The 20,427-nt window shown below is 34.8% G+C and overlaps 1 protein-coding gene across 4 annotated transcripts in view; it reads left to right on the top strand.

The window, feature by feature from the left end:
• Positions 1-20,427, top strand: part of USP37 (ubiquitin specific peptidase 37) — a 73,405-nt gene that overhangs the window by 15,193 nt on the left and 37,785 nt on the right. For all 4 annotated transcript variants that reach the window (XM_039844756.1, XM_039844755.1, XM_039844754.1 and 1 more), the window contains exons 6-10: positions 2,102-2,280; positions 2,622-2,699; positions 10,774-10,871; positions 12,131-12,215; positions 16,520-16,681. In XM_039844756.1, the coding sequence (XP_039700690.1) occupies positions 2,102-2,280; positions 2,622-2,699; positions 10,774-10,871; positions 12,131-12,215; positions 16,520-16,681 (602 nt within the window). The remainder of the gene's footprint in view (positions 1-2,101; positions 2,281-2,621; positions 2,700-10,773; positions 10,872-12,130; positions 12,216-16,519; positions 16,682-20,427) is intronic.

Below are 20,427 nucleotides of genomic sequence, written 5' to 3'. Positions count from 1 at the left end.
GTGCACTACTGCAGCTTAGTAGTCCTATGTTTCTTTTAATTTGTTTTAAAAAAAGGAAACTAGGAATAAAGAGGAATTTTGAAACTCTCCTGTAAATAAACTGATGAGTTCTATTTGGCTGTGCAGAGGTAATTACTTAGTCCATTTACTGGGCTAAGCAGTGAGTAAGATTTCATTTTTGTTTCTTTTTTATAGGATGAGTTTTTTTCTTTAACATTTTAATTGAGATATAATTGACATTCAGTAAGTTATACATAATTACATAAGTATACAGTGTGATATGTTTTGACTTATGTACATATCCGTAAAATCATCACCATGTCAACCTAGTGAACATAGCCATAACCCTTGAAAGTTTCCTCATTCCCGCTTTGTAATCCTTCCTTTTCTGGCTCCTATCCTTAAGCCACAGCTGATTTGCTTTCTGTCACTGTAGATTAGTTTGTATATTCTAGAGTTTTATATAAATAGAATCAGTGTGTAATTTTTTTTTTGTTTGGCTTTTTCATTCAGCATAATTACTTTGAGATATATCTGTTTACAGGAAGAAATTTAAATTGTTGGAGTATTTAAATGTAAAAGTATTAACATATATAACAAGCAAATATTTATACTTTCACAAGTAATGATTCCCTTTCTTGAGATTATAAAACCAATTTTGTGGATTGTGACTAGCATTAAATAAAAAGGGAAAGAATGAAATGGAGTGGAGTGGAGTGGAATGGAAAAGGAAAAATAGTAGAGAAGGAATTGTATATAGTAACAATAAGCATTGGTTTCTGAAACTTAGTTTTATTTACACGTTTGTAATAGGTCGCAATGAAAAATAGGTCTTACTATGAAGCCAGGAAAGGTTGAAAAATATGCAAAATGGTATACATATAGTATGCTACCATTTGTATAACAGAAAGAAATATCGATTTGCCTTTGCAGAGAAACAATAGAAGAATACTTATGAGGAGTAGGAGAATGGGAAGTGGAAGAACTGGGTAGATGGCATTGGAGTGATAATGACACTTTTCAACATATGGTTTTTATAACAGTATTTTGATTTTTGAATCTTGAACACGTATCACCCATTTGAAAATAAAATTTAACTTTTAAACCATTCATCCAGATGACTGCAGAGGTTTTTTTTCTTTCCTAGTCCAAGATTGTAGTTCTGTGGGAAGTTGTTGCAAATACCTTCCACAGAGAAATCACATAGCTCTTAGTATAGAGTTATCAAACTTATCTGGCCAGGTGCTGATCGAAAGCACTATTTCCCAACTAATATTTTTTAATTGCTGTTTTCTCTCTAGATGTTCTTGCTGTGTCTTTAGGGAAGATTCCACTCCTGCCAGTCATCTCTATCTCACTTTCATTTTCCTCATCACATATTTTTGTTTCATTTCTCCAAACCAGAACCCTCTCAAAAGTTATAGGAGGTACATATGACTGGGCATTTAAGTCGTGGCAACTAAATGTCATTGTTGCTTCTTTTTGTCACATCTATGTCACTTTAAGACAATAATGCTGGGAAAAATAGAAGGCAGCAGGAAAAGAGGAAGACAGATAATGAGTTAGATTGATGCCATAAAGGAAACCATAAGCATGTGTCTACAGAAGCTGAGCAGGGCTGTTGAAGATAGGACATTGTGGGTATCACTTGTTCATGGGGTCACCAGGAATTAGAATTGACTCAAAGGCACATAACACATGTCACTTTAATTTATTGTAATCATAATTGGATTTTTTTTTCTCTAAAGGTTTATTTTTGTGCTAGTCATGAGAACTATGTCTTGTGTATATGAATCTTTTTAAAAATAATTTATAGCGAATTCCTTTTTGTCTCTAGGTATGCTGTGGAATATTTAAGTTTACAAGAGTATTACAGGGAAAAACGTATTGCACAATTTATGACACTGGCCATATGTTAGAATCACCTGTTGTACTGAAAAAAATACTGATGAATGGGCCTAACCCCAGATCAGTTAGGCTTGAATCCCTGGAGATGGGTCTCTAGTTGGTATTTTTTTAAAGTTCGCTACTTGAGACTCACTGGTCTAAAAGTATGCCAATTAATTTAAAGATTTAGCTATGTTAAACTTTATTCCTACAGGCTTCTTCAAAAAGAGGAAGTTTGGAAACTAAAGATGATATTCCATTTCGAAAAGTTCTTGGTAATCCAAGTAGAGGATCAATTAAGACGGCAGCCGGAAGCGGAATAACTGTCACTCGGACGATTCCCTCTTTGACAGCTACATCAACACCTCTTAGATCAGGATTATTAGAAAATAGGTATGAAAGACTTTTTTTTCTTTCTTAGTGTCTGTTCATAAATGTCTTCTAGGCCTTTTAGAAAGACCAATAATTTGAGAAAAAAGAGGAGATTGTCCTGTGAGTAAAGAGTGTTAGAAGAAAATAGAGAGTGCATTTTTGGTAGTGAATTAGTATTTGTTTTAAGGTTTATGTCAATGACATGTATTGAGCATGGAGATATACAGTATATTAATTTGAATGTAGTGTGAAGAATTAGATAGCAGTAGTCAGTTCCTGTCCTTGAGTATGTTGGTTTATATTTTTTAATGGTATGAGTTATAACTTTTTAAAATAACCTCTTTTTTTTCTGTTCTCCGTAGAACTGAAAAGAGGAAGAGAATGCTGTCTTCTGGCTCAGAGTTGAATGAAGATTACCCTAAGGAAAATGATTCATCATCGTAAGTTGCTTTAAGAACCTTTAAGGCCCTAGATCATTGTTTTTGATATTGGTAATTCCAACCACTACAGAAGATTGGGAGGATGATATTCAATTTATGGGCATTCTAAAGACTGAAGAGCAGAATTGAAAGTATCTTGGTGATAGTAGATTATAGGTAGAATAGAGAGAAGATTTAGTCATTGTTACTGCTTTGGTTATTTCATTATACTCCCATCATAGCTTTTTTCCCCCTTTTTTTATCAGCAGTACTTGAAGGAAAAATAGAGCTGAAGAACTCTTAAGTGTTTCTTGCTAGCTGCTCTTTCAGTGTGAATCCCTTGTTTCCCACTTCCCTTTACCTATAAAAATATTTTTTTACCTTATTACTCATGTGAAAAGTTAGCTTAGAGGTAAAAGCATGTGAACTCCACATAGGTTATAGGCAAGGAGCATCAATCTTTTAGAGCTGTTTTCTGGGTTGAACAAAAGGGGATACACCTGTAACAGGACTGTCACCAGCTCATAATCGTCTTCCTCCTTATAGGAGGGGTTTTTTTTTTTTGTCTTCTAGTGGAGAAAACTTATATAGTTATTAGTGAATGCCTTTATTAACACCTTAACAGAAATCAGTTGATAGTTAAGTGTATATTCAAGATCAAAGGATCACCACAAAGGAATCGAAAAAGCTGAAGAAACTTTATATATTAATTGGGATCTTGGTTCTGCTGCTATAATAAATGTAATAGGACTAGTGTGGTATCTGAAACTATAATCACTGTGGACTCAGATTCCTTTTATTTTGTTGATCCACCATCCTTAATAAGTAGCTTCTCTTTTGTCAACCAAGATAGCTGCTTCAGCCTCTGCTCTCATGTCTGCATTCCTATTGATGAGAAGGAGGAAATGAGCAAAGGGTGGGCATACTGCTTTCCTTTAGGCTGAAAATTGTACACACCACTTTTGTGTATATCACAGTGATCAGAACTTAGTCATATGGTTATATCAAGTTATAAGAAAGTCTGGGAAAAGTGCCCAGCCCAAATTCTAAAATGGCAGAAGGATAAAATGGTTATTTGGCGACAACTAACAGGCTGTAGTAGTTTACCCCTCTAGCCACAGAAATGCCCCCATTCATCATTCTTTCCATACATAGAACACTCTTACCCTCATCCTAATGGAGACAGCTTCCAAATCTCATTTCGTCTTTGTATCTGGTTCAGAGTCCAGTATCTCTGGGTGTTGTGCAGTACTATATAAGGTCCAGGTGTGCTTTGGACTATGCACTTCATGGTCTGGTACCTAAAAACTAAAAGGCAAGTTAATCTGCATTTCCCATCATTGTACAAGCAAACCTTGGAGGTATCATGGGTTTTGTTCCAGTCCACCACAAGAAAATATCACAATAAAGTTACCTGAATTTTTTGGTTTCCCAGTGCATATAAAAATTATATTTACACTATACTGTTGTCTAGTAAATGTACAATAGCATTATGTCTAAAAACAAATGTGTATACCTTAATTAAAAATACTTTATTTGTAAAGAATGCCAACCATCATCTGAGCCTTCAGTGAGTCATAATCTTTCTGTTGGTGGAGGATCTTGTCTTCAGTTTGTAAAAAAACAGTTATCTGTGAAGCACAATAAAAAGAGGTATACCTGTACATTGCTGGAGTAGGCACAGGATATCCACAGTAAAAACTTACGTTTAGAAAAGACAAGAATAGGAAACTAGAGGAGTCACTGGTCTATAGCAGCAGTAAAATCTTGCTAGGCAGAAATTGTGAAGGCTTTGGAGTAGATTCTTGATTAGCCCATGTAGCAGTCTCTGTTCTGCCCTCTGGGAGAAACTCTTGCTCATTGTACTCTGTATGACTCCTGGCTTTGTCCTCTGGTACGTTTCCTTTGTCTGTTATCTTTCAAGGCCATAGCTGAAGGTTTTGAAAACTATGTCCTCCTTTGGGGCAATGCAGCTTTTGTAGCCTGCTTCATGCTGGTACTGTGCTAGAAGTTGAGAAGTGTCCATAGAAGTCTAGAAGTTTTAGAAATCTAGAAATTTCTTTAGAGGTGGAACAAGCAGGTTTTTATAGGCTCAAAAAAGAATCAGGACTAATATTTTGTTTTTGTTTTAATAAAACTTAAATTTTAGAATAATTTTAGATTTACAGAAAAGTTACAGAGATATGGAATGTTCCTGTGTACCACTCACCCATTTTCCCCTAATATTAACATCAAAGTTTTTTCACAAAACTACTTTTCCAGTTACCTCTTATCATTGCCTCAGTTTGAGAATCAGAAGCAATTGGATTTTTCGGTCCCATATTATTCGGTCTCTCTGTGCCAATGACTTAGAATTGAAATTGTCTGGTCTCAAATTACCAGACAATTTCAATTCTAAGTCATTGGCACAGAGAGATATATTCTTTCTTATCCTTGCGTGCAAGCTGACTAATTCTTGACCAAATTTATCTGTCTCCAATAGGACCTTTTTGAAGGCAATAAGAAGCACTAATACAGACCGGTGTTCTTAATTGTCTCAATTTTTTCCTTTAGAGCTATAGGTTTGGCAAGTATGAAGTCTGCCTCCCAAGACATTATAGATGGCAGTTTTACCAATATTTTGCTAAGAGATGACAGGTCACCAGCTTTCCAGTCTGTAATGTTTGTGTCCTTACCCTCTACTTTCCACTCAGCTAGTATTATATATTTTAGGTTTGTGATGGTAGAATCCTACATCTAGTAACAAAATTATGTTTTCAGGGTCCAGTTGTAGGGAGCAAAATTTACTCCAACTAGTTTACATACAAATGTATTTGCATATAGAGAGTATTAAAGGGCTTACAGAATCATTCGGAAAACTGTAAGGGTAGGGTAGGCTCTAAGTTAAACTTTCAGGAATAATTTTTGAGAACCATGCCCCAGATTAGGTCATTAAAGATGCGTCTGAATGTCATGAAACTAACAGCTAATTGGAAGCTGTTATGAAAACTATCAACTATAGGACCATGCTGCCACTGCCAAGTTTGGAAATCCTCTACAGCATTGGTCCCCAACCTTTTTGGCACCAGGGACCAGTGCTCCTATGAGAATCTAATGCCTGATGATCTGAGGTGGAGTTGAGGTGGTGATACTAGTACTGGAGAGCAGATGCAAATACAGATGAAGCTTCGCTTATTGGCCTGCCACTTACCTCCTACTATGAGGCCTGGTTCCTAAAAGGCCCCGGACCCATACCGGTCTGCATCCCAGGGGTTCGGGACCCCGCGCTACAGAAAAACCAGGCACCTCCAAAGTGATGTTTGCCATCATCAGTAGCAGAACACATGACCTCTGACTTCCTTCCACTTTGCAGATATTGCACAAGTACACATAATTGCCATATCTTAAATCGCATCCTGAACACTAAGTTGGAAATATAGTTTTTTAGTTTTCTGGCTTCTGTAGAACAGGGAGGTAAATATACAAAATGTGGTTATAATGAACCTTTGCATGCCAGCTCACCACATTTACCATACTTTGGGGAAGAAGATCCAGTTCTACTTGGAATTCTGTCCGACGGGCCCTAAATTTTGATCATAGTTCTGGGCTAATAATACTTCTTACACCAGCACAGTTAGATTTTCTTCTTTTTTAAGTTTAAGCTTCCTAGAAGCAAACTCTAGATGAATACCCTTTGCAAGTAACTTATTAAAGAAGTACCCATAGGAGAGACCAGTAACAGAGTGGGGAAAGCAGATAGGGAAGAGGGGGAAGCCATCCAAGGGTGTGATCTTAAGTAAAGGTCCCACAGAACATAGGCTTCATTTTGATCCAGCAGGGGAACTCTGGGCTTGTCCCAACCTGAGGTAAGAAAAATGGGCTTTCATGTTCCCACACTGCACAGTGTTTGGTTAATAGGTACTCTAGGGCTCTTCCCAGCTGGGCATATTATTTTAAGTAGCCTGAAGTAGTCCTCTGAAGAACTGCAGGTGGTGGCTATTGAAAAAGCAACAGTCTGGAGATGTGAAAAGTATAAAAAGGGATCTGAGGGGCTCTGATGGAGCATCACTATTAAGTTCATTCCATCTCATCACAGATTCTTCACATTCATGTTTTCCAGTTTCTGGGTGAGAATCTTACAAAAGGAGGGTTTGTGGGATGAGCTCCAGTCCTTATTGCTACAAATAGCCTTGAAGCTATAACTAATATGATCATCATCTTTACCATTCATTCTAGATTTACTGCATCTTCTACTAAAACTTCTGCTGGTGTTGGTGGTTTGCCTGATGGTATGACTGAAATCTTCATCTCTGAGGAGTGTTAGCTCCTGGTCATCATGTACTTGTCAGGCTGTGGTTGCTATAATTGCCCAATCATAGTAAAACCGAGCATGAGAGCAATAAGAGATTCCCTAGTGAATCCCCTTTATCACAAACGTATTTCTCCTGCTCTCATTATATAGCAGCAACCCTACTTTTTTATAATAATCAAAGTCAATTACTCCTGCTAATATGGTAACTCCTTTCTTTGTTTGTTGATCTGCTCTCATGAGGAGCCCAAAAAGACTAGGTAGCAGCCATAACTTTAGATTAAATGAGACTCTTACTGTCCCTCCTGGTGAAAATGTTTCCCCTCAGAACCAGGACTTCTGGACCCACAAAATCTAAATCAAGGGGATAGGAAACAAATTCTTCAAGTGAGTTACTGTTATAATAGTGAGTAGGACATTCCTACTTTATTCGTTGGTTTCCAGACCCACATATTCTCTATAAGTGTAATGGTTTATTGGTTTAAGGTATATATTGTATATTAAAGGGCACCCCATTCCTAATGAGATCATCTCTAAGCTATACTTTTAAAGGCTATTAGAACACTTTATCAGGCCATCAACTTTAGGGTAATAACCATATGTGGTAGGATCAATGGCTCCTTTGGCCATAGGCTCTGTTGTACCTCCTTTTCTTTTGTATAATGTCAGTTCCTTGCTCTAGGATGATGTTATGTGAGATTTCATATTGGTAAATCAAATACGCTTATGAGCTCTCAGATAATGATATGGCCAAGGCACTGTGGGCAGGAAAGGCAAAAGTGAACCTAAAATACATGCCAGTCCCAGTCAGGATTAATTGCTGCCCTTTCTAGGATATAAGGAATCTGATGTAATCAATTTGTCACCAGGTGACTGGTTGTTTCTTTAAGGGATAGTGCTCGATCAGAGGCTGAGCATCAGTCTCTCTTGCTGACCAGTTGGACATTCAGCAGCAGAGTAGCTAAACCAGCTTCTGTGAAAGGGAGCCCCTGTTGCAGGGTGCATGTATAGCTCTTCTCTCCGCCACCATGGCTGTTATTCATGGGCCTTTTGTGAAAGTGTTGGGATGGCTGAAGAGAAATTAGCTGGCATCTACTGGGCAAGTTACCCTGCCTCATTGTTTAATGTCTCTTCAGTGGAGTTCTCTGTTGAGCATGAACATGTGAAATAGATCGTCACCTTTCGGGGACACTTCCTTGTGGCTATCCATATACCTCTTGCATAAATCATATCTCCTTGATCTTCCAGGCTTCCTTCTTCCAGGCCCATGACCATCTATCTAAACCATTTGCCACCATCCAGAAGTTCATTGACCCACTTTTTTCTCCACACAGTAGATAATGAGTTTGCACCTCTCAAACTCTGCACAGTGGAGGGATTTCCTCTCACAGCTGTCTTCCAGGGTAGTCCCTTAGTGGGGCTGTAGTGCAGCAGCAGTTCATTTTCATTTTTTTCCCAACTAATACGATCCATCCATGAATCAGGCCCAGGTTTTTCCCTCCTCTTTCAGATGGTCATAAGGAATACTTATAAAGATCTGTTCTTATTATCTATTCCTTCTTAAAGTACTGATCCCAGGTGTACCACTTTTATTTTATGATGGATACTGCTGTAACTACCCCATCTTAAGACTTTGTTGATATAATAGCACCCAGCTCATGATGGCCAGCTCTGGTTGCATAGTCCCTTGATAACCTGTGGTCAGATACTCAGTCTCTTCCAGGGCCTGGTAGTATGCCAGGAGTGGTATGCATACTTTACAAATGATGTATAAATTTTCTGCTGCAAACAGCATAGTGTTTCTCTCAAATCCTAAGGATCTAGGCTGCAACTTTCCTTGGGCGAGTGATTCTATGTAGTATCTTTGTCCTTAAATTGGTAATTGGCTCAACTGAGCCTGTCATTTTCACTCGAGTGGACAATACTCATAGCAACAACCAACCAATTCTTTATGGTTATCATTTATCTAATATTACTTGTATCAGTTGGATATAACTGTATTACAACAATTTTAAAACTTAGTGGCTTAAAATAGTAACTATTTATTGCTTATGAATTAATGGTCACTTGAGTGGTCTGGTCATCTGGGCCAGACTTAGCTGATTGTAACTGGATTCTCTCATTTTCTCATGCATCCATAGTCACTTGGTGGGTTGGTTAGGGGTTGGCTGGTCCAAGATGGCCTTACTTGTATGACTGGCTGTTGGTTGGCTGGTGGTTGAAGTCATGAGGGTGATTGGCCATGTGTCTTTTATCATTTAGCAGGTTAGCCTGGAATTATTTGTATAGCATTGGCAGGGTTCCAAGAGAGTGGGTGGATATTTGAAAGGTGACTTTAGCCTTAGGATTAGGCCTTACCTTATACACTGTTGTATCTGTCATATTCTTTTAGAAAAAGTAAATCACAAGGCCAGCTCCATTAAGGGATGGGGAAAGAAAGTACATTTCTTGATGGGTGGGGCTTAGGTATAAGGAAGAAGACATTTTTAAAACAACTTTTTCAAGGTAAAATTTACGTACCACAAAATTCACCTCTTTTAAATGTACAATTCAGTAAATTTTGGTAAATTTATTGAGTTGTGCAACTATCACCATAATCCAGTTTTAGAACACTCTATAACTCCAGCAAGCTTCATTGTGCAGTCTGCCACATTTCTTGAATGCTAGAGATATTGCATGATCCATATCTTCTTCCACTTTATCTCAATTCAATAGAGACGTAATTGTAATAGTATGGGATAGCAGAGATGTTATCATCAGCAATGGGATTTCTGTTGCCATTGCCAAACAAGTGGTCCAATTCCAGAATCCTGTCCTTAGAGTGTGCTTCCTAGTACCAGCTGTTATAGATCTAGTTCCCCAGAAAGCAGACCCTAAAATGGAGATTACTATGCAAGTGATTTATTAAGAAAGTACTCCCAGGGCATACCAGGAAGGGAATGGTGAAAGCAAGACAGTAAAGTGCAGGAAATGAAACATTAGTGTGATCTCAGACTATTCCTTAAGGAAGCCAAAATAATAGAATATTATTAAGGATAACCCTGGGTACTGCTATCGAAAACATACTTAAATTGGTGTGGGGAAAAAGGATATAAAAATGGGGTCAGAGGGAATCTGAGTGGAGCATCTAAGTTATCTGCTACAGGCTTTATTTGTGATGGTTCTCCTAAAGTAAGTACTATTAATCAAAGCACAAGCATTTATTTTAGTGAACCCACTTATATAGGTTTAGGTATTTGGTAATAATAGAGGGAGAAATGGGGTTTAAGAAATCTTAACTTTGTGTTCAAGAATTTAAAATAGTTTAATCACTATGAATTTAAATAATGTTGACATTTAGTAAATAGTATTTCAGATCTATAGACTATAAGAATATTTTGGTTTGTGTTTGTTTAGTTTATTTCTATAATCGATTCTTTTAGTCTCAGTAGCTAAATCATTTCATCTGCTCTTGCATTTAGCCAACAAAATCCATATAATCTTGCTGTCTCTGATTTGATTTTTGTATAAAATGTTCCTTTTTTTATTTTATTTCATTTCATTTTATTAGTTTCAAGTATACAAATGCTCCTTCATTTTTGTTTAATTACTAGAGTTATGGATTGGATTGGCTTTTGACTTGGTAATGAAAGCTTATTTTCATAATTCTCATTTGCTTAAGTTGATGACCTCTTGAGACTTATAGCCTAACTTCGTAGCAAATCAATGAATTTAGCACTCAAAATGTAAATATTTTAATGTGGCAACTATTAAAAATTAATAACTATATCTTTACATCTATATATTGAATTAAATTATTAACTGTAGGAACAACAAGGCTATGACAGATCCCTCAAGAAAGTATTTAACCAGCAGTAGAGAGAAGCAGCTGAGTTTAAAACAGTCAGAAGAGAATAGGACATCAGGTAAGTATTTGGTCTTTATGTAAGATATTCATTTATTATATGATATATAGACTAGCTGGGACATACCTCTGTACCTTATTCAGGAATACTGCATAATTCAGTACTAGTTATTGGGTACCAATTTGAATCCAGTACTCTGCTAAAATATTTTTAAAGTGCTAGAAATATATAGGAACTTTTATTCTCTTTACAAAGAATCTAGACTTTACCTTCTTCCTTTTTTAACTGCCTAGAATTCAGCCCTTTCATTGTCAAAGTACCTGGACCATAGAATGAATCCAGGGAATTAAAATGGTTGAATTTAAAGGTCATCAGCTTATTAGAAGTTCTAGATCTTGAAATAATTGCCTAAAATAGTTGTTTAATCTTACCTTGCACCCTGTTTTTATAAAAACTAGAACTTAGACTGTCCATGAATTTTTGTCAGTGTTTCCTGCACTTAACCTATCTCTCTGATCCTTAGCTACGTAGAGACTCAGGTATCTGGTATTGATTTAAATATTATGTTAACTTTAAATTAAATTGAAGCAAACTAAAATATGTCATGATTTTGATAAATTGAGAGTTTAAGGGAATTCATTTGATCATGACTATAGGGATGGTCTCCTTTTAGTGGTTCAGAATTGTGACACTGTACTCTTACAGAAATAAGTATCTCTAATATAATTTTTACTTAAGAAATAATAATACATTATGTAAACTCCACTTATTGGTTTTCAGCTTTTATAATTGACCTGTAGTTAGAAGACAGAATACTTAAAGATGTAATAAGCCTTAACAGTGTTGATGTTCAAGTACCTTTTATAAAAGTTGATATGGAAGAGGAGAGAGAAGGAAGTAAGTAGTCAAGTGATAAGATTCATGGAACAAAATACAGAAGTTTTAAGTATGTTAAAATTACAAAGTTAATCATAAGAACTAAAATGTAACAACTAATAATTGGAGGGAAGAAAACGAGTAGGGACGATGTAAATGAGAAATTTCTAATTTTTCCTAATAGAGTCAACTGATACTGTTCAAAAATGAATAAATCAAAAAATAGTAGAAACAGTGTCTAGTGTTATGGAGGAAATCAGAAAAACTAAGTTTTAAAAAATGGAGCAGGAGGATATTCTTTGCTATTATAACCTCTCCACAGTATTTGATGAAAAGAAAGGGAGATAAGAGTTAAATATAAACAGGCTCAATGTATAATTTTATTATTAATTGAACTCGAATGGTGATTTAGAAATTAAATTTTTCCTGTGTTCATTTTATAGGGCTTTTACCTTTGCAGTCGTCATCCTTTTATGGTAGTAGAGCTGGATCCAAAGACTACTCTCCTGGTAGCACTAATCTAGACAGGTATGCATTGATTATATGCCTTGCGAAGAACTTGAAGAGCTCTCTTCTTTAGACTATTGAATAATAGGATAGGCTATGGGTTTTGCGCTAAGTGAATACCCTAATAAGAAAATTTGATGAGAATCATACTCACCACTTCTTTTTTCTTTTTTTTTAAAAAAAACAAGTTTCAAATTAGTATCTTACTGGAAAAGACTAGTCAGAAGTTTTATTGTTGATTCTATAGATATAGAGTAAATTTTTTTTTTTAAATTTATTCGCTATAAATATACAGACAACTGCTAAGCCCTTGTTAAGAAGGCAAGATTATGGAATGCAGCACAGAGGAGCAATGGTAAATGTAAAAAGCAAGGGTAATGATAGTGTATAATAAATATGTGATATAATGACCTATTAAGTTATAGTTCGTTTTTTACTAGAATTTATTCAAAGTGGTAGAAACATCTTTATTATTTATATAAAATGATTAAGATAAAGAATTTGATATTATATATTTCGCCTTGAGTGATATCTGTCAAGCGCTTTATAACTTCAGTGGTAACTAAGTTGTTTGAATTTGAGAGGAAGCTTGACATATTTCTATTTATTAGAAGAATCTTAAAAGAATGTAAGTTTTTAAACACCAAGTTGGTTTACAAATGATTTATTAAATATAATAAAAATTTCTTCTCAAAATAATAAAATGAGCATATTGATTGTACATAGCAATGATTGAGGAAAAATTTTTTTTAATGCAAAGCTGCACTCAAAGATAAGGTGAAAATTTCCAGATCCTTTTGGGTATTAAGAGAAAATGGATATTGAATAAAGGCTGAAGCCACAAGGCACAAGGAAAACACAGACAGGAGTCAAATATTAAGAGCTTAGTCTTCAAAGCCAACATTAGATTGGGAACTGAACTTGACCCCAGACCAGAATTTGATTTTTTATATGAAGCTACATGAAGGTGGGTATGTAGAACTGCTCTCCATGCAAGTAAACCAGGGCAAAACATTTTACCACGTGGGTTTGGAACCAAAATGTGCTGCTTACGTGATGCTCCCTGAGCAGAGAGCAAATACATGAAAATGGGAATTGTGGTTATTGGCACCTGCTTTCGTGTTACCTGTACAGGGACAAGAATTCTGAAACCCTAACATAAAGTTTTATGAAGATTAGAGGTCTAGATCGGGGTAACTACTGAGCATGTCAAGAAGGCATGATCATGGAATGCAACACAGAGAGGAGATGGTAAATGTAAATGAAATTAAGAGATTTATGTTGAGCTCCTTGGTCTACCCTCTTTGTCTTAATAGCATTTGGAAGGAAAAAAAGACTAATGAGAATAAAAGCAAGGAATTTGTTAAAGAAATAGTGGATGAAAATTATGAAAGACTACATGTAGAAAAGCCACCTCAACAAATACCAAACAGCAAATATTTTTTTTAAAAAATTCACATTGTAGAAAATGATGGGTAAAGATATTTTAAAAGCCACCAGAATATATGTTATCTATACAGGTAAAGCAGACTGACATTAGCAACAGTAGGAACAGAAGACACTAGAATAATGGCATCAAAGAATTCTATACCCAGCTAAATTGTAATCGAAGAATGCAGGCACATAATGCTGTTTTTAGATAATACAAAGAGAATTTATTCACTAAAAAGAAAATTGAGCAAAAGAAGGAGTGGAAGTAAGGAATACAGTGAGCAAAATAATTTTAAAAGCATATTTTAAAATCCGAATACTTTTAAAACTTATTCTTTTGTATGATAATGTATATGGTAGAAACTTCAAAAGGTACAGGGTGCATATGGTGAAACGTAAATCTCCCTTTGTTTCCTCACTCCCAGGGGTGCATTTTCTCTTGCCAGAGGCAGCTACTTTACTAATCTTCCAGGAGGTTATTCTATGCATCTAAATACATTTTGATAATTTTTATAAAATGAGGATATTGTAGCATTAAAAGCAAAAAACTAATAAAATATTAGACAATAGGAAGAAATACAAGAGTGAGGAAGAGTACAGAGAAATTAAAACATTTTAAGTTCCTTTTCAGTTTGAGAAGAGGCCACAGTTAAGTTTAAACATATTAAAAAGTTAAAGCTGATTTCAGCTTCTGTCCAAGATGGAGTAACAGAGACTAGATTATCCTCCTTCATGAAACAACTAAGAACCTGAACAAATCATAAGAAACAATAGATCTTAAGATATTGGACATGAGTCGGTGAAGAACATTGATCCTTGAGAGATGGGAAACAAATGAAATTAGCTTTATGACTGCCCCGGCTTGCTTCCTTGAGAAAGGGAGCACAGAGAAGGAGAACCACGCAGAACCCTGTGCTTTTCCTGAGTTCAGGAAATGGAGCTAGGAGTCCAGAGAGGCTAAGGCAGCTAGAATTCACAGAGTACTAGAAAGGAAAGCTAGCTGCACAGAGAAAGAATTGCAGAGATCTGCAGAGGGTCACTCTTGAGTATCCAGGTGAGTGCCAGTTAGCTTATACAGGTGAGAAAACTAGGCAAGGCCAGGGAAAGAACTACCCAAAAGGAACTAAGGGAATAATACTTGGTGTTAACATAAATCCAAGCTTAATTTCTGTTCATGATAGCAGTTTGAATGCTAAAAAAGGTTTTGCCTTGTTAGTTAGGAAAACTAACCCTAGACTTATAGCTAGGAAAATAACTCATAAGGAGAGTAAAAACTAATAAATACTGATTCAGATAATGACACAGATGATAGAATTAGTAGGCAAGGATTTTATAACAGTTATTAACCCAAATCAGTAATGATATTAAATGGAAATATGCTAAATGTTCCAGTCGAGTAGGATAGACTGGATTTTAAAGAAAAAATGGTAATCTATTTGCTGTTGAAAAGAGTAGCAACTACAATATAAGGATGCAGAAGTTTGCGAGCAAAAAGATGGAAACAAACATACCTTGCATTATCCAAACTACAGTGTAAGAACAAAACTAATAGAAAGCTAGTGATAACTTGCAGGGTAGAGGAACTGGGTTGTGTTTGGGAAGAAGCATTTGGGAGTTTTTGACATTAATGATTGTTATATAGGTATTTGCTTTATAAAAATTTGTTAGCTCCACACGTCGCTATTTTTTTTAAATTAAACCTTATTTTTCAGAACAGTTTTAGATTCACAGCAAAATAGAGCAGAAAGTGCAGAATTTTTATATATCTCCTGTCCCCACACATGTACAACTTCCCGCACAGTTTGACATCCTGCACCATAGTGGTACACATTTGATTTTTATACACTTTTCTGTATAAGTATTCTATTTCACAATTTTTTTTTTATAAAGTAACAAAACAAAATAGTGGCTAACCGATAGCCTAGCCAGACAGTAAGTCATTTGGAGACAGTTTTTCTCTATAAAAAAGTAAATCGTTTTCTTATTTCATGACATATAAAAACATCCAAACAGATTAAAGACCTAAAGGAGGGAAAACAAGTTTTAAAACTTTTAAGAGAAAACATAGGAAAAATTTCTGTGACCTTATGTTACAGAATGATTCTTAAACAAGACACAAAAATTGAAACTAAAAGAAAAGATTGATAAATTTGACTATGTAAAAATTTGAAACTTAGAATAATAGACAAAGGATTAAAATGCAGACTATCTAAAAATCTACAGATCTTTAAGAACCCAATATAAAACTAAGGGTGCGCAAAAGGAATTCAGAGAAAACAGTTATATAAAAATATATTTGACTTTTGTAGTTATCAAGAAAATAAAATAATAATGAGATCATGTTTCACTTATTAGATTGGTGATGTAACGAAGACGAAATGGAAATTCACTATTTACATGGAAATATAAATCAGTACAGCTTTTTGGGAAAAATCATATCTAGGAAAATTAAAATGAAAATTAAAAATACTCCTAACATTTTTACTTCTAAGCATATAAACTGGAGGGAGTTCTCAAGGAAATTGTGTAAGAATATCGTATCATTTTTTGTCATAGTAGAGAAAGTTAACTGCCTAAATGTTTTCAAGACTAGATCAACTAATGTATGATATTTATTAAGTAGATAAAAGTGAATAAAAAAGTAAAACTATATAGTTTTCCTCAGCCATTAACTTGGATTATTTTGATGGTAGGTTAGGTGGGTACAGTATATGCCTCTTCAGCTCTGTATCAACAGACTCGCATCTCTGGAATTTTTTCTCACGTGATCATTATTACTGATATTTCCCCAAATTTAGATTTTTTTCTTAGACATTTACTTCTCTGAATCTACTATGAGGGGAAAGTAGCATTCAAAATTGTTTTGCTCTTTCATTTTCTATTATTTTTTATAGGACTAATGTTTCAAGCCAAACTCCCTCTGCCAAAAGAAGTTTGGGATTTCTTCCTCAGCCAGCTCCTCTTTCTGTTAAAAAACTGAGGTGTAACCAAGATTACACTGGCTGGAACAAACCAAGAGTCCCACTTTCTTCTCACCAACAGCAACAACTACAGGGGTATGTGAATCCTTTTATTTTGCTTTCTTTTTGTAAAGTAATTTAACTGAAGTATGTGTTGATGGATGTGAAAAATAACGACGGAAGGAGTCATACTGAGTACAGTTCTAAAATATTTGCTTATTTATTAAAGATTTATCACATCCATAAATAATAAGTCCATTTTCTGGTTCAATTTTTGAACTTTGGGGGGAAAAATATATATATATATATATATATATATATATATATTGCACTTTCTTCTCTGCATACCTGTTCTTGTCTCTGAGCCTCTTCTTTTCTGCTCTGTCTTCCAAATGTTTACCCTTCAGTTTAATTGTTTATTTCCTTTGTTCTTCATTCTGATTGGTCTGCCTCAAATTGTTATCTCGCTGTCTCCTTACCAGACAGCATTCTTATATTAGTCTCATCCCATTTTGTGACCATCTTTCATCCAGATCTTGTCATACCTTGATCTTGTCTCATTTTTTTTACTGCCTCCTTTTGTGTATTTTATAGTTTCCTTCAGAGTCTTTTGACGTCCTCGTGAGTTACTACTCACCCTTGGTGCTCCATGTTCCCTGTCTACCTGCAGTGTTTCTTTAATTTCTGTACAGAACTTTCACCCATCTCTAGAAATATAGCTTTTTTTCTTTCGGACTTCTTCTAGGAATTAGAGTGTACTATTTCAAGTAGGCTGAGTACTCAGGACAAAGGACTCCTTAAAAAAAAACGAGTAGAAAAACGCCAGGTCTAGAGCATCTCAGAGGCTGCATAATCCAGTGTTCTCACAAGTCCTCCAAAATGTATAAAGTGAATGAAGAATGCAAAAAAAGCACACATAACTTTCAGCATTCCTAGGATACAAAGAATTCCATCACCTTTAGTCTACCTTCTAAGTAGAGAAGCAAACCGAATTCTAGCAGTGTATCTGTTTTTCACTGTTTGAAGCCTGTGGGCGCTGACAAAGATAGGAGGCTTAAGAGAGTCCATGAAAAATATAGGAGTAGAAGACTTAGATGAGATACCGGAAAAAATCACCATAAGAAAGAGAAATTCAAATAGCAAGTACTATAATACTGAATATAGGTCTGGATCTTGGTAGTTCACAGCACTTTACAGGGAAGGGGCTTGAAAGTGAGTGATATCAGAAGCAACAGTCTCAAAAAAGCATTACTTATAGGGGAAAGAATCACCTAAATCTAGAGACTTGGTTTAGAAATAAGAAAAAAATGGGAGGAAAATTAAGAATTGTGCTGAAATAAAAGATAAACAAGACATGCCAACTCCTCCTTCTCTCCTACCACCACCACCACCACCACCACCAGCAGCCATTAAAGAAACCACTTAATTAACAGAAGAGGGTGTGCCTGAATTAGGAACCCTACCCACTAAATGAATATGAACATAAAAAAGCAGGCCAATTCCAGACAAAACTGTAGGGGGAAAAATAAAAAGAAAACATAAAATATTTAGACCATAAAAATCATACCCCTAAAATCAATGTGAACTGTAAGAAAACTGTTATGTAACACTCGAAATGTAATTAAATATCCCCAAACAAGCATTTGAAAATATGAAAAAGCACCATGAATCAGGGATTCAAACTGAAAATTAAAATGACCAGTCAAGAAGAAATGACAGTTGCTTGAAATGAGAAAAGATAAGAAGAAAGACATCGTATCAAAAATCGAATCTGATTAAACCAAATTCAAACGAAAATTTAGTAAGTGTCTTTGAAGGAAAACAAAAATAACCCAAGGAGCCAGAAATATAGAACCATAAACAGTAAGAGAGAAAATGATTGAACTGGAAAACAGGTAAGGAATATTTTATGTTAGATATAGTGTCTCTCAAGGGGAAAAAAAAGTGAAACAGAGCTAGTATTTAAAACTGTAATCCCAAAAAACTTTCCAGAAATAAAATTACTGAATCTGTAAATTGAAAGAGCCCTCCAGGTACCTGGAAAATTGAATGATCAAGATGTCTTAGTACAACTATTAGACTTAAAAGATTAAAGGAAAAATCCTCTGTGCCTTGAGTTTCAAAAAGATAAAATAATTTACAAGGGCAAAAGAAATAGACTGACACCAGACTTCTCAGAGTCATCATTCAAACAACAAAACAACATCGTTTTCAAGAAACTTGATGAAAGAAAAGATAAACATAGATGTTATGCCAAACCAAGCTATCGGGAGTGCAAACTGGAGAAAATAAATTTTGAAATGAAAGAACTCAGAATACTGTGTTATAAGTGTGCTCTTCCTGAGAGATACTGACAAAAAATAAATGGTGAACATTTCATACATTCAATTGTAGAGCTAAGACTAAAACAATAGTGGGTACACATATAAAAGGATGGTATATAAACATTAGGTCTTCTAAGAAGAGTACAATTGTAACTAAAAGAAAATGGAAAGGGAGAGACAAAGGGGAAAGTAGAATAATATAATTGTGTCATTAGTAATAGGCGTGAGTCAAAGGATGCCACTTAAAATAGCTAGGTAGTAAAAGAAAAGCTTAAGAAACAAGGGTTAAAGTCACAGTACAAAAATATAAAATCACATACAACCAGTAAAACAAAAAATACAAGCCTTCTTAAAACAAAAAGAAATATTTATAAAACACCAGATAACTAAGTAAAATTATAACATAAAATGGTAGAGTTAAGTCCAAATATATCAGTCATACCAAGAAATGTTATTGGGCTAATACATCTAATAAAGAAAAATATTTTCAAATTGGCCCACAAAGCAAAACCCAACTCTGCTGTATACTGGGGGTAATCCTAGAACAGTGATTTTAAAGTTTTAAAATAAAGGAGAGAGGTTTAGCTGCCTAATGGATACAGTAAGAAAGTAGAGATTGCAGTCCTTATACCCAATAAAGTAGAATATGTAAGGACATAAAAGATCTAAACAACATAATCAGATAGATGTATAGATATATATTAAGTGCTATCTCTTACAATAGAGGATATGCATTCTTTTCAAACACATATGGGACACTCACAAAAATTAATCATATATTACAGCACAAAGGAAAAATCAGTAGGCCTCATAAAGTAGAAATAATACAGTCAATATCTTTTAATCACAGTGAAATAAAATTAAAAATTAAACTAAATGTCAAAAAGGTACTTTCCAAGTAGAAACTCTAAAAATCCCATTAAATTACCCTAGGCTCAAACACAAATTACAGATATTCTGAAGATGAATGATAATGAAAACACTATATACCTATAGGAAACTAAATCAGTAATCAGAGGAAAATTTATAGTATTAAACACCTATATCAGTACAAATGAGAGTGAATAAATAAATTCCGAACTCTAAAAAAAAAATAGAACAAAGTAAACCAAAGAAAGCAAAAGCAAAACAATAAGGTAAAAATTAGAATTGCATGAGGTAGAGAACTAAAAATAGATTTTATTAATAAATCAAAATATGGACTTTTGAAAAAATTTAAATCATTACCCTTTGAGTCAAGATTAAAAGGAAAATACAATAAGATGGGAAGGGAGAAATAATTATTAATATAAGGGAAGTTTTTAAAATCATTTGAGACTATTTTGTACTTCTCGAATCAAAAAGAATGAGAAAACTTAGTTAAAATGGGCATAATTATCTCAGAAAATATAGTTTACTTAAATGATTCTAGTAGAGGTTTAAAAAATATAGTTTACTTAAATGATTCTAGTAGAGGTCCATAGAAGAAAAAAGAAATCTATAAAGGAGCTCCTACACAAAAAATGCACTGGACTCAAG

This window comes from Pteropus medius, unplaced genomic scaffold (assembly GCF_902729225.1).
Source record: "Pteropus medius unplaced genomic scaffold, Ma_sr-lr_union100, whole genome shotgun sequence".
NCBI lineage: Eukaryota > Metazoa > Chordata > Mammalia > Chiroptera > Pteropodidae > Pteropus > Pteropus medius.
This window is presented reverse-complemented; position numbering and strand designations above follow the sequence as displayed.